Below are 17,269 nucleotides of genomic sequence, written 5' to 3' on the forward strand. Positions count from 1 at the left end.
AGATCTAACCTCAAGAATTTTTTTACTCCAAAATCTGTGTTATAATCAGATTTAACTCTAAATTAAGCAGTTCATGAACTATCAAAATTCACCATGAGGAAGAATATGCTTCCTGCCAACTTAGAGGGTCTGTAAATTAAAAGATAAGGAAGGGACTGTAGGATATATGTTAATATATTAATGGGGGAACAAATATTTTTTTCCAAAGTAGTATTAACACTTTAATTTTATTTTCAACCCACCTTGATCTTTGAAATCTCTTAAAACAAAATATTTAATTAAAAAGTTGTTATAAAGATCTAATAAATAGAGGGACAGTCTTTAAGTTTTCTCTTTTTAATGTAAGTTCTTCGCTCAACATAGGGCTTGAATTTACAACCCCAAAATCAAGAGCTGCATGTTCTACCTAGTGAACCAGCCAGGTACCCTGAGGGACAATCTTTAAGTAACATTGGCCCTGAGCCACTACTGTCTTAGATTTCATATACTAAATAGCTCAGAGGATATTTAAATTGGAAAGTAAGCACTTCATCCTGTAATTCATACACATTTGGAGCTGTCTGGATTCCAGATATTTTCTAGTTTGTCAAGAATTTATATTATGAGTGGATGTTGACTTTTGTCACATTCTGCATCTTTGAGATAATTATATGGTTTTTCTCCTTTAGTCTATTATGTTGGTAAAATGCATACACTGATAGGTTTTTTAGTTTTTATTTTAATTCCACTTAGTTAACATTCAGTGTGTATTAGTTTCAGGTGTACAATATAGTGATTCAGCCCTTCCATACATCACCCTGTGCTCATCACAAGTGCAGTTCCTACTTTGGCTCAGGTCATGATCTCATGGTTCATGAGTTCGAGCCCCGTGTTGGGATCTGTGCCGACAGCTCAGAGCCGCTAGCCTGCTTTGGATTCTGTGTTTCCCTTCCTCTCTATCCCTCCCACACTTTCTCTCTCTCTTAAATAAACATTAGAAAATTAAAAAATAAAAACAAAAAAACAAGTGCAGTCCTTGATCTCCATTTTTTGTTTAACCCAGTTTGTTCTCTATATAGATGGATGTTTAAATGATACATTTCATACATATCTTCTGGTACACACCTGCACAGTTTTTCCAGCTACTCCAATGGAGTAGTTGGGTCATTGGATATACATATAGCTTTACTAGATAGTGCCAAACTGGTTTCCAAATCGATTGTACCAGTGTATGCCCACACTGACAGTGTATGATAATTACAGTGGTTTCATATCTTTAACAATACTTTTTACTGTCAGCTTCCTAAATACCTTCCTAAAATAGTGGTTTTTTACTGTGGTTTTAATTTGCATTTACTTCATTGCAACTGAGTTTGAGTAGCTTTTCAATATTCACCATTTGTATTTCCCTTCTTGTGAATGGCCAATGTAAATATTTTGCTCATTTAAAAACTTATAGGGGCACCTGGGTGGCTCGGTGGGTTGAGTGTCTGACTTCTGCTCAGGTCATGATCTCATGGTTCATGAGTTCAAGCCTGGAATTGAGCTCTGTGCTGACAAGTTGGAGCCTGGAGCCTGCTTCACATTCTGTGTCTCCCTCTCTTTCTGCTCCTCCCCTACTTATGCTCTGTCTCTCTTTCTCTTTCTCAAAAATAAATAAAAATATTTAAAAAATTAAAAACTTCTAGATAGCTTCTATTACTTTCTTTTGTTGGGATTCTATATATATTCCAAATAAGAGTCTTTTATTAAAAATATGTTTTACAAATATATTTTCCCATTCCAAGGTGTGTTTGCTCTCTCTGTGGCACTTTTGAGGAACAGGCTTTTTAAATCTTAATGTAGTTAAAGTTACCAATTTTGTCCCTTATGGCTAGTGCTTTGTTTCTTGTTTCAGAAATCACTGTGGAAGCCTAAACTAACTCAGACAGACCACATTTAACAGGTGTTGTGGGTTTTTTGTTTTGTTTTTGTTTTTAGAGAGTGCAAGCAGGGGAGGGGCAGAGGAAGAGACAGAGAATCTCAAGCAGGCTCCATTCTCAGTGTGATGCAGGGCTCTATCCGACAACCCTGGGATCGTAACTTGAGCTGAAATCAAGAGTCACACGCTCATCCAACTGAGCCACCCAGGTGCTTTGTTGGGGCATCTGTTCTATGTTGATAGTCCAGTGAAGTTCCAAGCCAACAGGCAGCATCAACCACAGACACGTAAATGAAGATGTCTCCAGATTATTTCAGCCTTGAGCCACTGAGTCATACCCAGCCTTTGAGACTTTCAGCTGGAGCCCTAGACATGATGAAGTAGAGACTAATCATCTCTTCTTTGCTCTACCCAAATCCCTGGTCCATAGAATCTGTGAGCACAATAAAATTGTTTTATGCCACTGAGTTTTACTAGATATTTTTAATGCATAACATAATTTTATTTTGTTAAAAACATATACTTGCATCATAGAATAAATTTAGAAAAATGGGAAAAATAGACACAACTGACTTGTCATGGTTATCTCTGGATCATGCATGTTTACAAATAATGACGCAAAGTTGGCTGAAAGGAAGAGAAATTTCACTCACATTTAAAGATACCTGATGATCTTTCCAAATACTTTTTATTTAATTTGTTTAAACAAAACAACAGCAACAGTTCATCTATTACTCCCACCCCCCAACTCCTGCCTTTGCAACCACCAATCTGTTCTCTGTGTCTATGAACTTTTTTTTTATTTATCTAAAAAAAAAGAGAGATCATACAGTGTTTGTCTTTCTCTTTATTATTTCACTGAGCATAATGCCTTCAAGGGGCACCACAACGTTATAAGGTGATTTGTTATGTAAGAATTGTGGAATAAAAAGACCATGGGAACTTTTTAGAAAAATGTTGTGATTGATGCAGCCTAACAGTTTTTAGTCTCTGGAGATATTGATATTGTAAGAACCAAACAAACTGTGCTCAGTCACCTGATGATGTTGGGAATAGGGTAGTGTTCAGACTGCACATTGTTCTCCCCAAATCCATTTTCCATAGCATTACCTAGGTATATAGATTCCTAGTGAGAAATAGTATTTTCCAGTATCCTTTCCAGCTGGATATAGGTTTTGACTAAAGTCTTGTTCATGTGCAAGTTGCTCAAGTGCAACTTCTATGTTACCAAAAGGAAATGGCCCTTCATTTCCACTTTTTCTTCCCTCCTGTAAGCTGGTTGATAAGGACAATATCCTGCAGGTTAGAAGGATGATGAGAAGGGGAGAACTGGGGCCCTTGAATCTCATTGTGGGATGGAGTTGCCCTACCTACCTTAAGACTGTTATGAGAGAGATTTAAAATTCTTATTTAATCCACTGCATTTTATATCTATGTTACATTAAACTCCTCCCCCCACCACCACCACCTTAATTTACACAGGTAGTTAAGAATAGGAGTGGAGAGGGGCGCCTGGGTGGCTTAGTCGGTTAAGCGTCCGACTTTCGCTTAGGTCATGATCTCGCGGTTCGTGGGTTCGAGCCCCGCGTCGGGCTCTGTGCTGACTGCCAGCTCAGAGCCTGGAGCCTGTTTCAGTCTGTGACTCCCTCTCTCTCTGACCCTCCCCTGCTCACGCTGTCTCTCTCTCTTTCCTAAAAAAAAAAAAAAAAAAATTAAAAAAATTAAAAAAAAAAAGAGTGGAGAGACACTCCCAGGAGCACAGTCCAAGAAGTTGGCAATGTTGGAAATTATTAAGATATCACTTTAAATCAAAATCTGTAAAGGGTGGATCAGAAATCTAAAAGGGAAAGGAAGCTGCTGTCTTTAATTAATCATATGCTGACTCAGCTGGTGAGTTACTGGTCACTCAAGTATCTGGAATTTATAATCTCTTCCATAACCTCTATTGTTTTTAACAGCTATTACAACATTCTAATGAGAACTAAAATTTATAATGCCTAAATTATTACACAAAAGGTCTATTTTGGCTTTTAACATTTTTTGCTTTTTTATCAATATCCTAGTCAAGTGGAATAACTGCACCTCTCTCTCTGCTCAGTCTTTAATGATAAACTATACGTAAGGTAAAGTTGACCATTTTAACTATTTTGAAGTGTACAGTTCTTTGCCATTCAGTACATTCACACTGTTATGCAACCATCCCTATTATCCATCCCCAGAACTTTTTCTTCATCTCTAACTTTAACTCTATAACCATTAAATAACTCCCCATCCTACACTCCCCTAAGTGGTTCTCTTTTTTGTAATAAAATATCCACAAAAACATCAGAAAGCCTTTAATGAGACTGAGTGGATAACTGCAAACAGTAAGATATAATTGGGAAAGTAGGCATTTGATGTTAATTTTTTTTTTTTGAGAGATAAAAAGCATGAGTGGGGGAGGGGCTGAGAGTGAGGGAGACAGAAGATCTGGAGCAGGCTCTGCCCGACATGGGGCTCAAACTTATGAACCTTGAGATTATGACCTGAGCTAAAGTCAGAGGCTTAACCAGCTGAGCCACCCAGGTACCCCAGGAAAATAGTCTTGTGTATGCCACTTCTATTTCTAAAATTATTTAACTGAGGGTATTTCCTTTTCAGAGGTTGCTTGATTTCTCATCTGGAAACCTAAAAAGTAAATTGAAATTTTTGTCTTTAATTTTTTATTCTTCCTCTTAATTTGTACTGAAACAAGCTTTTGTTTCATTCATACTTATTTCTTTAGGGCACTATTTTCCATCTGCTTATTCACAGCTGGAAACTGTGAATCTTCTTGATCTCCTAATGTGTTTCACCATGATGAATCATGTGATAAACAAAAGCTAATGATCCTTTTGGCAGGAAATACAAGAATGGAATGCTCAGTAAACAAAAATCTTTCTCCATAATTAAATACATTATAATAAAATAGGAAAAGTGAAATATGTAACATTTTTTCAGAAATGTCTTCAAAAAACTGTGTAACATATTGTGATTTCATCACTGTTGAGGTGACTACCTTTAATATGTATTAACCTTTACGAACTACCTGAGCTCAGTTTCCTTTTTCAGGGTACATCATCACTGTCTTCATCCTCAAATTTGTTAAAGACACTATCTATGGGGAATTTCTTTCTCTTCATAGAATTAGATTGACCAGGACTATTGGAAGCACCCAGTTTAAGACTTAGTTCTGTTTTGGGCCCATGTTCCTCAAGTTTTTGTAGATCTAGTGAATTTTCATGAGGAATAATAGTACCACAAGGAGACTCATCCCCAGCAATGTTGGGGGTTGCATTGCCACTGGCAGAGGAAACAGATGGGGCAAAACTAATGGGCCTCAGGGTGGATTTGAGACAGAGCTTTTGCCCGGGCTCTTCTTCGTCTTCCATGGGTTCCTCTCATTTTTCTTCATTTTCTTGTTTTTCTTGTTTTTCCTCTGATTCTGGTTCTTGCTTTATTTGTGGTTGTGTGCACCTTTTAGCCTCTTGTTCCATCCTTTGGAGCTCTGCATCTGGATCCAGCTGCCCTTCAGTCAGAAGGTGCTGCCTGATTTCTTCTAGCTCTTCCTTCTCTCTTTTTCTGTCCTGTTTATCTGCTTCCATTTCCTTTTCCCTACCAGGCAACCTTTTCTGAAGAGTGCTTCCTCTGTAATATTTGGGATCATATCTATCATCATCATAATCTAAGAATTCTTTGTCATTTAGCTTCTTTGGCCATTTCTCTTCTTTCTTCTTCTCTTTCAGCCTCTTTCTCATACTCCTGGATTTTCTTCTGTTCTCAGATTTCCCAATTCTCAAGGAGGTCTTGGTAAGTAGATTCTTTCAGAATTTTCTTTCAAGTTTTCTTTGTTCATAAGCATCGTCTTTGTCCTCTTCTCAGTACTGGTTGTCTTTCTCTCTCTCTCATTCCCATTCCCTTTCTCACTCTCTCACTCTCATTCTCTTTCTCGTTCCTATTCTTTCTCTCTTCCCCTGCTCCAGTTCCCTTTCATGATCTTGCTCTTTTCTCTTGATCGACTCTGATCTGATCGTGGTCCTGGTCTCTCCCTTTTGTGTGGTCACAATCCCTATCCCATTCTCATTCTTGCTCCTATATCATATTTCCTATATCATATTCTTGAAGTTCTCATTTCACTGTCAAGTTCGATTTACCCTGCCTCTGAGAAGGGTCCTGAAGGACATCTTATGTGACTAGGAAATCCTAGGAACCTGAAGTTCTCAACAAGGGATGATTTTGCCCCCAGTTTTGCTCCCAGGATATATAGCCTTTTCTGGAGACAGTTTTGTTTGTCACAGCTGGAAGATACTAGTGGTATTTACTGGGCAGGGGCCAGGGATACTGCTAAGTAGTCTCCAGTGAACAGGACAAAAAATTAATCCAGTCCAAAATGTCAATAGTGCTGAGTTTGAGAAACCCTGCTTTAAAAGCATTGTCCTTTGGACTCTGAAAAGACAGCACAGTATAGTCAAAAAAGCCTAGGATTAAGGAGTTCTGGGTTCTAGTTTCAGTTCTGTCAACAACAAGCAGTGCACTACAGGACAAGTCACTTAACTTATTCCTCTATCATCTGTGGTTCCTACAATGTAAATTAGATGTGGATCTATCCAGTACAGTAGTCATTAGACAAATATGTATATTTAAGTTAAAATTAAATAAAACTGAAAATTAATTTCCCTGTTGCACAAGTCACATTGCAATTGTTCAACAGCAATGAATGGCTAATGGCTACTGCACTGAACAACCCAGATGTGGAACATTTCCATCATTGCAGAAATTTCTATTGAAAAGTGCTGGTCAAGAGTTTTGGTTACATTTAAATTCAGGCCTTGGTTTTTTAATATTTAAAATGGACATATTGAATTACACGATATCTAATGTAACTTTGAGCTCTCGAGTTTTGTGATCCTAATTTTTTCAAGTAAACCCTATGCCACATATGGGGCTCAGACTCATGACCCTGAGATCAAAAGTCACATGCTCTGCTGACTGAGCCAGCCAGACACCTCTAGTTTTGTGATTCTAAAGGAGAATACATAAGTAATGTACCTTAATAAGATAATTATAAATGGGTGGCTAAGGAATTTTGGAAACACCTATGTTTTAATCAGTGTAATTATAGAGTTTTTGTATTAGCATATCTTACACTGAAACTTAGGCAGTTTTACAGTACCTACTAAAGAGGAATGGACAGGACTTCCAGTTTCTGGATCAGCATGTAAAGACCTTAAAAGTCATCACTCCATCCTAATACCGACTAAAAAGCTGAACAAACTGAAAACAGCTTAGCTCCATCAGAGATGTGAGGTCACAGGGCAGAAAACTACTTCCAAAATTTAAGAGACAGGCAAATACTGAGAATTACAACTTACCAGAGCAGAAATCCTAAGCAGAACCCTCAATGGGGACCCATACTGTAATAGGAAAATCTAAACTATAAGACTTCAGAGCAAGGAAATTTATTAGGGATAAAGAGGGGCATTACATAATGATAAAGGGGCCAATTATCCAAGAGGATATAATAATTCTTAATGTGTATGTTCTTTTTAAAAAAAATTCTATGTTTATTTCTGAGAGAGAGAGAGACAGCATGAGCAGGGGAGGGTCAGAGAGAGAGGGAGATACAGAATCCAAAACAGGCTCCAGACTCTGAGCTAGCCATCAGCACAGAGCCCAGTGCAGGGCTTGAACCCACGAACCGTGAGATCATGACCTGAGCTGAAGTCGGACGCTCAACCGACTAAGCCACCGAGGTGCCCCTTAATGTGTATGTTCTTAACAAGAAAACATTAAGGGGAACACCTGGGTGACTCAGTTGGAAACCTCCAACTTTGGCTTGGGTCATGATCTCACATTATGGGTTTGACCCCAAGTTGGGCTTTGTGTTGACAATCAACAGCCTGCTTCAGATTCTCTGTCTCTCTCTCTGCCCCTTCTACACATGCTCTCTCAAAAATAAATAAACATTTAAAAAAAAAAAAAGGTGTGTGGGGGAGTGCCTCAGTGGTTCAGTCTAGTCGATTAAGCATCTGACTTTCAGCTCAGGTCATGATGTCATGGTTGTGGCTTTGAGTCCACATCAGGCTTTCTGCTGTCAGCCCAGAGCCTGCTTCAGAACCTTTGCCTCCCTCTCTTTCTCTGCCCCTCTCCCACTCCCTCTCTCTCAAAAGTAAACATAAAAAATAATAAAGAAATAATAAAGAAAGCATTAAAATATGTGAAGAAAACCTGATAGAACTGGAAGGAGAAATAGATAAATCTGCTCCAACTATATAAAAAATGGACAAATCCATCAGCCTACCTAAAGACAAATTGAACTCAACATCATCATGTTGATCATATTGGATATAGTTTACATCCATCAACTCCTTCACAAAACAACAGCAGAATACATATTCTTCTTAAGTTTACATGGAAAATTCACCAAGATAGACCCCATTCTGGGCCATAAAACACAACTTAACAAATTTAAAAGAATAGAAATCTGTGGAAAAGTTTTTTCCCTAAGGTCTGGAACAAGACAAAGATGTCCACTCTTACGACTTTTGCTCAAATAGTACTGTAATTCCTAGCCATAGCCATTAGACAACAGAAAGAAATAAAAACATCCAAATTGGCAAGAAAGCAGTAAAACTTTCACTATTTGCAGATGACATGATATGATATAGAAAACCCAAAAGGCTCCACAAAGAACTACTAGAATTGATAAATGAATTCAGTAAAGTCACAGGATACAAATCACTGTACAGAAATCTGTTGTATTTCTATCCACCCATAATGAAGGAGCAGAAAGAGAAATTAAGAAAACAATTTCAAGTGCACCAAAACCAACAGAATACCTAGGAATAAACTTAACCAAAGAGGTGAAATATCTCCAACTCTGTCCAAGGAAACTGTGTTCTCTCTACTGTAGTTGAGTATCTGCTTCAGTTGGCAGGTTGTCCATAATAGGAATGATTGCATGTAGGTTATTATGCAAGATATCACTACCTATCAAGTTAATCTAATTAATTTTATTTGCTCTAAACCATGATGAAAAAGCAACTCAAAAGATTATAATTTACCTATGTTATTTTTTAATTTTTTAAAGTTTATTTATTTATTTTTGGGAGAAAGAGGGAGGGAGGGGCAGAGAGAGAATCCCAAGCAGCTCTGTCAGTGCAGAGCCGATGTGGGGCTTGAACTCACTAACTGTGAGATCATGACCTGAGCCGAAATCAAGAATTGGACACTTAACTGACTGAGCTACCCAGGTGTCCTGATCTATGTAATTATTTCTTTGAGGTGATAATGCCCTGATTTACATAAGTAGTCCAATTGTCTTGGCAGATGTAATTTTCACTATTAATTAATTTAGTAACATTCTAAGGTTATATAGGTGAAGTGAACTGAGACTCTTAACCCTGTTATCAGATGAGAAACTACTTGAGCACAGGACCATCTGGGAGATTAGGCAGGGGCATTTCAGTTCATGAGTATGCCTTAGTGAAAATAAAGTGAAATCTTACTAAAGTAGAATAGGAAGGATATAAAAGGAGGTTAGAAATGGGAGCCATACCACTCAACATCAAATTATAGGAAGAAATGTCAATTATGAACTCCAACAGAAGAATCTTAAATGGGAAAGAATCACCAATTACAGTCCCCAATGAGGAAAGAGGTACACTGTGTCTTCTATAAGAAATCAACTACCCCTGCAATTCAGCCAGTGAGATGCTGTCATCATGAAGATCTCGTGCTTTTGTCCAATCAACTTTCATTGAGAACAATCCCTCCCAACATCCTCCTCCTTCTCCATAAAATAATGTTCCTCTCTGTTGTTTGTTGGACTTGCCTATGGTTTTGCCATATTTTGCATGTTCTGAATTGCAATTCTCTGTTATTCCTGGTTAAAGACGTTTTTACTGGCTTTATTTTTAAGGTTAACACATTTTGTCATAAAAATTAGGCCAGAAATATCATTTTAACATAACAAGGACATGTTGATTCAGAAGGTGACTGAGTAACAGTCTTACTAAGAAAATATGTTCTCCAGGTGACAAATGTGTTTGCCTTAAGGTCTGCCTGAAGAAAAAGGGCAATAGCTTCACTGGTGGAGACACCTAAGTATTGGTGAAACACCTACTCATAAAACCAAGGCTTATCCCCACTCCAGGATAAGTCTCAGCACAGGAAGACTGTTGGCATCTAGCCGATACCTAGATGCCATCTAAATGCAGAATTTCGCAGACTCAAGAAGGGACACAGAATACTACATAGACATATAGTGAAACAGATCATTTATTCCTTTCATATTATAGTCTGCAAATATTTATTGGGTGTCTCTTGTATATAAGACACTATTCAAGAGCCTGAAAGTATACAGCAGGGAATAAAGTCTCTGTGTTCATAGTGCTTCCATTTTACTAGGGGGAACTCAAAATGGGCAAATTATATGTCAGCTGTTAAGTGCTATAGTGAAAAACAGAGAAAGAAAGGGAAAAAAGATGAGGGAATGCTTTACTGAGGTCTTAGTATGTTTGGGCTGCTGTAACAAAATACCACAGACCGGGTAGATTACAATTTCTTTCTTCCTTCTTCTCTTCCTTTCTTTTTCTCTTTCTTCCTCTCTTTTCTTTTTCTTTCTTCTCTCTCTCTTTCCTTCCTTTTCCTTTTCCTTTTCTTTTTGTGTGAATGCCATCTTCCAGACTTGTTGTATTCTCACATAGTTGAAAGGACTAGGGAGCTCTGTAAGATCTATTTTATAAGAGTATGAATCCCACTTATGAATGCTCCTCCCTTGTGGTCTAAGTACTTTCAAAGGCACCACCTCCTAATACCATCACATTGGAGGTTAGGATGTCATCATATGAACTTTGAGAGGACCCAGACATTCAGACTATAGCAATAGATAAAGTGATTCTTCAGCAGAGACTTGAAGATTGTGTGTGTACACTTGGGGAGCATTCCAGGTAGAGGGACAGCTTATGTAAAATCCCTGAGAATGGAATATGCTTTGCAAATTTTAGGAACAGCCATTTTTCTGGACTGAAATAAGGAAAGGCCAGAATTGTTGGAGAAGTTAAAGAGGTAAGTGTGGGAGAAAACACAGGTACTTTCTGGCTGTTTCAAGTGGGATGGGAGACCACTAGAGAGTTTTTAGCAGAGGAGTAATACCTTATTTCTATGTTAAAAGATCACTCTGCTTACTTTGTTGAGAATAATCCCATGAGTGGTGAGAGTGCATAGGCAGAGACAAGAGAGCAAACTGGTATGAGATTATAATAATCTGGAAACTATTTAGTGATACCTGACATCAGAGGAGTAGTGGTGGTGGGGTAGAGAAATGGTTAGATTCTAGATATATTTTGAAGCTACAACTGAAAGGTTAGATTGAATGTGAAGTATATGCGAAAGATGGCAAAGATACTTCTTAGGTACCTGGACTGAGCACCTGCAAGAATGGAGTTGCTTATTACTAAAATGGGGGATCCCAAAGCAAAAATAATTCCTCTCCTTTTCCTTGGTTTTCATATGTTTTCACATATGTTCTGCAGAACCAAAGAGAGATGCTGAAAAGGCATAATTGGCAAATAACTACTGGAAATTCCTCTCAACTCTGCCCTCTTGCAGTGAAAGCAGGTATTAATAGTAAAGGAGGGGTACATAGCTGGCTCAAGTGGTAGAGAATGTGACTCTTAATCTCAGGGTTATGAGTTGGAGTCCAGCACTGGGTCTAGACCTTATTATTTTTTTTTAAAAAGCTATTAAAACATAGTAAAGGAATGGGCATGGCTGTGTTCCAACAAACTTTACAACACTAAAACTTGAATTTCATCTAATTTTCAAATATTACTATTATTATTACACTATTATTAAATTTTTTTTAAAGTGCATTTATTTTGAAAGAGAGAGCAAGTGGGAGAGGGGTAGAGAGAGGAGGGGAGACAGAGAATCTCAAGCAGCCTCCACGCTGCTAGTGCAGAGCGCAATGGGGTGGCTCAAACTCTGAAACTGTGAGATCACGACCTGAGTCAAACTAAGAGTTGGAAGCTTAACCAACTAAGCCACCCAGGTGCCCCTACTCTTACATGACTTTTAAAATACATACCAAGCAAGAGTCTGCAAAACCTAAAAAATTTACTGCTTACAGTTTGCCAAGTTTCGGTAGAGATGAAAACAAGATGGGGCATTAATTAGTTGATAATCTTGGTATGTGGAGATTCACTATGCTAGTTTAGTTTTGTATATAGTTGACATTTTCATAATATAAAGTTTTTTAATGTCTAGGTGTACCAAAAGTGATGTATCTTCTGTGTCTTCCTTCCCATCCTCATCTGACAAAAATCTGAAAGTTGTCTCTATCTAGTAAACGCAGCCGTTTGTCTTTTTTGTTTTTCTGAAAGAGCAAAAACTCTTTTGAAGCCTTCAGTACTTTCAAAATAAGCCCTTTGGACTGGACATTTCGCGACTGCGGAAGTAGAAGGTACAAGTGCGGTTAGTAGAAAGACTTTGTTGCTCTCTTTGAGAGTGTGGGAGCAGTTGTCTGTTTTCTTGTTACTATACGCTACCAGGACGAATCCCCTTCATACAGGAAATCAAAACAAAAATCCATAGTGATCACTCCAGTATTCTCCGCCCCCAAATGAGTCCCGGAAATGACGCCATCAGCCAACTGGTACCTCTGACCGGCCACAGTACTGGTGGGGCATTAACGTCAGCACGTCGGTCATCCTACACGTCCAGCTTGGGGAAGACTGACTGGAACGTCCTGGCTGGCGCCAGCCCCCGAATCTTCGGGAGCCCCGGTCGACTGCGAATGCGCAGGAATGCTTGGGCGTGGCTTCAAGTCACTCCGCCCCCTCCCGGCCTGTGCGACCAATGAACAGCGACTGCCCCGGGGCCGGGTAAATCCTTAGAGGCCGGAATTATTAGCCGAGAGGATAGCTCCGCCCTTGGTTCCTCCAGGCCCTCGCTCCCCGCCTCGCGCTGCCTCCGCCCCGCCTCCCTCTCCCGCCCGCCTTCCCTACTGCGAGGTGACACGGGGCTTCGGCTGGGGAAGGGGGCGAGGGAAGTAAATTAGACGTCGGACTGCCGGCGTTGGCGCAACCCCCAACGTGAGCGCGGTGACGGGGAGCGGGTTGTAGAGAAGAAGTGGCCGCGTGGCAGACGTGGGAGGGCCCCCGGTGCGTGGTGGGGAGCGCGCTGTAGAGTCTGGGGCGGCTGTGAGGGGGCGAGGTTAACCCGGGTGTGTCCCAGTGCAGTCTGCAGGGTGTGGGTAGCGTGTCGGAAGATGCGGAGCTCGCGCCGCCCCATTTCCAAAGCTTCTCTTGGCAGCTTGCACACCTTAGGTTTGCCTCTGTTTCGGTTGTCTGGGTTGCGAGGAGGAAATTTAAAGATCCCTAAAAACACTGGGAGGCTTTCCCGGGTTGTTTACCCGTGCCAGTGCGTGCGTGCTCCTTTCTTCTTCCTGGATGGAGAGGTAGAGGGGCAGGTGGGCAGGTCGGCTTTCACCCAGCGAGGATTGTTAAAATAAACAAACCAGGAATTCCTCACCCTCCTCCCCACGCCCTGCCCTGCAACTCCGCGACAAACATTCCCTACAAGTTTTAAGAAGCAGACTAGAATATTCTAAGGGATTCTTTGTCTTTGAAATATAGCACTAGTAAGTGTCGTTTTCTTTATGTTTCTAGAAAATATAGTGGCAACGGCGTCTTGCGGGTTATTATCACTGGACGCGTTTTTGGTTATGAGTACTCTCAGGGTCTGCCCTAGAGAATTATAACTTTATATTGATGTGAAATATTGTGTTGGCAGTGATGTTTTCCTGAAGCACTATTTTCTATGAAATCAATCAGTATAAAAGCTTAGCTGATTGCGGGAAGTAGATAAATCTATAGTTCTGATAAATCTACAGTTTTTAATATGACCCTTATTTCTAGCACACTTTTTGCGTATTTTTGTCTTTCACAGATTTAATCGCCCAACTACCATGATGAAGATAGGTTGGAGTAACTGCCTGAACTGAATTTTATTGACCAGAAGACAGTCCATTTGATTTCACTTATTTTTGTTTTCCCTTCTACTTTGAGCTTTACTGTAACGGCTGAAAAACTTGGAAAATAAAATGAACATGCTGTAGTCTTGAACATAATTTTTTTTTTGGAGGAAAAATTAAAGTGCCAGAGTGAAAGCCAGAATGGCATCCAGAGAGAGGCTCTTTGAACTTTGGATGCTTTATTGTACAAAGGTAACTGCTTTCCTTTTTATTTCTAAGGTTTAAAATACTTTGTTGTAAAATTTTGTGACTGGCCTTATCACTTTATATAATGGATAATATATTTGTATTTATAGTAATGACCCAGAACTTAACAACATGGATATTTCTATTTTCTACTTTTTGCAGATTTGAACACATACACGATATTGACACACTTTTTAAAACTGTAGGGTGTGGTTTTTATTTTTCTTCAGCGATCATTAAGTTCTATAAGTAATATGACCGTAGAAAAAAATGAAATATATTTATTTTTGTGTTTTTCTTTTTCTCCCACAAGCAGTGGTAGGGTAGAGATATTTTTATGAGAAGAGTGTTCAGCATTTTTCCTATAATTAACCTTTTAGCTGGTATGAAAATGTTACTGATTTGAGGCAGTTACTACAAGCGTACTGTGATGATAGTACCTCATGAGTAATCCTCACAATCCTGGGAGATGGCTTTGTAATTATCCCCTTTTACTGGTAAGAAAATTGATGCAGAAGTTAAAGGGGCTATTGAGAAGCAGAGTCAAGTCCATGTTTCTATCCAGTATGATTCCTTAGTATTTTTTATTTTTTCATTCAAAAATAATGTTTTCTGTCTTGGTCTTTATGTGAATTTTTGCATGTTAACTTTCATATTATGTTATTGGAGGAGAAGAATACTACTTAAAAACATGTTTTTCAAGAGAGGAGCTGCATTACTGCTTTGAAGATACTGGCAAGGGTCAGAGAAACATCTCTAATTTACTACTTAAGTTACTTTAGGTCTGTGGTGAAGTTCTCAAGTCTCAGCTTCTGTTTCTGCCTTGTTCCTTCAGGCTCCTTTTTTGTACTTTCAGCTTTTTAAAGAACAAGTTATTCTTTAACAAATGATCTCAGTTATCTCTAATACTAAATTTTAGAGGTCACCCTGGAATTTCCTTGACTTCCTGGTTTGGTATGTCTTATAATTAGTGAAGGATATACTTTGAAATGTTTGATATGAATTTTTAAAATAGTTTTTTAGTCTTGTGTAATTTAATGCCAGAGATGTCTTTTTAAAAATAGACCACTTTTCTAATAAAAAAGGAATCGAATTCACCACTTTTGGAAATAGTCACTAACACATGTCAGCTAAGTATTAAAATGCAGTTTAGTATGAATGGTGGTTTAAAAAAGACTTTTTAAAAAATACATCAGACATACTAGATTTTACATTTTCAGAATGATAAGTTAAATGCGATTACTTTGTTTTACTAATGAGTTTTGTTGTTTCTAGGTGGAGTTAATGTTTTATTTGTCATTGTGTTTATGGAAGAAATGGTATAGGGATGCCTGGGCTTTTGCTCAGTCGGTAGAGCATGCCACTTGTGATCTTGGTGTTGTGAGTCCAGCTCAACATTGGGTGCAGACATTACTTAAAAATAAAACCTAAAAAAAAAAAAAAGAAAAGATACTATAATTTGTTGGCATACACAGAGTTTTATTCTTTATAACTTTTAATATAAATATGAATCCTTACTCTTTTATGAAAAATGTCTAAGTAAATAACGAGGTCCCTTCATGGTCGAATTTTGAAGCCTATTTTTGGACAGAAAGATAAATCCCATTTATTTTTTTTAATGTTTATTCATTTTTGAGAGACAGAGAGAGAGCATGAGCGGAGGAGGAACAGAGAGAGGGGGAGACAGAATCTGAAGCAGGCTCCAGGCTCTGAGCTGTCAGCACAGAGCCCAACTCAGGGATCTAACTCACTGACAGCGAGATCATGACCTGAGCCGAAGTCAGACACTTTGTTAACTGAGCCACACAGGCGCCCATCATAAATCCCATTTTTATGTTTAAATCAGTTGTGTACTTACTAAGATTTAAACTTTTTCAACTTTTTTCAAAAATTGTTACTAGAATAATGATTTTTATGTTTCACCAGTTCATGTTTAAGCTTGTAAGCGAGACAACATTCTTTTTTACAAACACCTTGGAAAATTCAAGCAGTTTCCAGACATACCTCATAGATACAACTCTTCTGCTCCCTGGTGAGGATTATTGCCAAATACCCAGTTGTACTCCGTAATCTTTCTAGCCTTATTGCTCACTTAAGCATATTGCCCTTTAAACCACTGGATTGTTTTTTTCACCTAACTTTTAACATCTTTTTTTACACCTTTGATGGGCTTTCAGACTACTTCAGGACTTTTCAGAACTTTTATCTTACCTTCAACTTAGACCTTTTTCTGGGCTTGGAATTGTGAGGTCTAGTTTTGACTCTGCTCCTGTTTTGTTTTGTGACCTTGAGCAAGACTTACCTCTTTGGGTCTCACATTTTCTCATTTTTCATGTAAGAGTGTGTGTACAGCAAGAATGCTTGCTTAATTTACCATTAAGATTTTCATTTGTTTGTTTTCACCTCTGAGGGACTTGCATTTATTTTGTCGTCCTTCTTACGGATTGTCACATAGACCTTATTAGTTCATCTTCCTTTTTAAGTTTTTTTTTTAATGGAAAATTTCAAGCAGGCATAAATAGAGAAGATAGTATAGTGAACTCTTTTTTATCTGTCACCCTGCTTCAATAATTACCATTTCATGTTCAGTTATGTTTCATCTGTAACCTTCCATTACCCTTGAATTATTAAAAAAAATTTTTTTAACATGTATTTTTGAGAGAGAGAGACAGTGTGAGTCGGGGAGATGCAGAATCCAAAGCAGGCTATAGGCTCTGAACTGTCAGCACAGAGCCTGATGCGGGTCTCAAACGCACAAAGCATGAGATCATGCCTGAGTTGAAGTCAGACGCTTAACTGACTGAGCCACCCAGGCGCCCCTACCCCTGAATTATTTTAAAGCATATCCCAGAAAACATGATCTTATCCATAAATATTTAAAAGTATATCTTGGGACACCTGGGTAGCTCAATCAGTTAAACGTCTTACTTTGGCATGATGTCGCGGTTTGGGAGTTGAACCCCGGCATCAGGCTCCTTGGTAGGGTTTTGACTCTGGAGCCTGGAGCCTGCTTTGGATTCTGTGTCTTCCTCTCTCTCTCTGCCGCTACTCTGCTCATACTCTTGTCTCTCTCTCTCAAAAATAAAAATAATAAAAACATTGAAAAAAAATTTTTAAAGTGTATCTGT

At 38.7% G+C, this 17,269-nt stretch overlaps 2 protein-coding genes and 1 pseudogene across 9 annotated transcripts in view; 2 read left to right on the plus strand and 1 right to left on the minus strand.

Moving 5' to 3' along the window:
• LOC120224363 (calcium-responsive transcription factor-like) overlaps positions 1-1,986 on the plus strand; it is a 43,652-nt gene extending 41,666 nt beyond the window's left edge. The window contains exon 12 of one of the 2 annotated variants that reach the window (XM_039222609.1): positions 1,960-1,986. The gene's annotated coding sequence lies outside the window, so the exon portion shown is untranslated. The remainder of the gene's footprint in view (positions 1-1,959) is intronic. The other variant, XM_039222612.1, reaches the window with a different exon arrangement.
• A 1,659-nt stretch (positions 1,987-3,645) lies between these two features.
• Positions 3,646-17,269, plus strand: part of NBEAL1 (neurobeachin like 1) — a 182,524-nt gene continuing 168,900 nt past the window's right edge. For 2 of the 7 annotated variants that reach the window (XM_039222589.1, XM_039222595.1), the window contains exons 1-2: positions 12,811-13,083; positions 13,871-14,147. In XM_039222589.1, the coding sequence (XP_039078520.1) occupies positions 14,097-14,147 (51 nt within the window). In that variant the 5' untranslated portion in view covers positions 12,811-13,083; positions 13,871-14,096. The other 5 variants (XM_039222592.1, XM_039222591.1, XM_039222590.1 and 2 more) reach the window with 5 other exon arrangements.
• Positions 4,957-5,676, minus strand: LOC120224353 (annotated as a pseudogene).

The sequence above is a fragment of the Hyaena hyaena genome, unplaced genomic scaffold (assembly GCF_003009895.1).
Source record: "Hyaena hyaena isolate Hyena2069 unplaced genomic scaffold, ASM300989v1 scaffold_1166, whole genome shotgun sequence".
Classification (NCBI taxonomy): domain Eukaryota; kingdom Metazoa; phylum Chordata; class Mammalia; order Carnivora; family Hyaenidae; genus Hyaena; species Hyaena hyaena.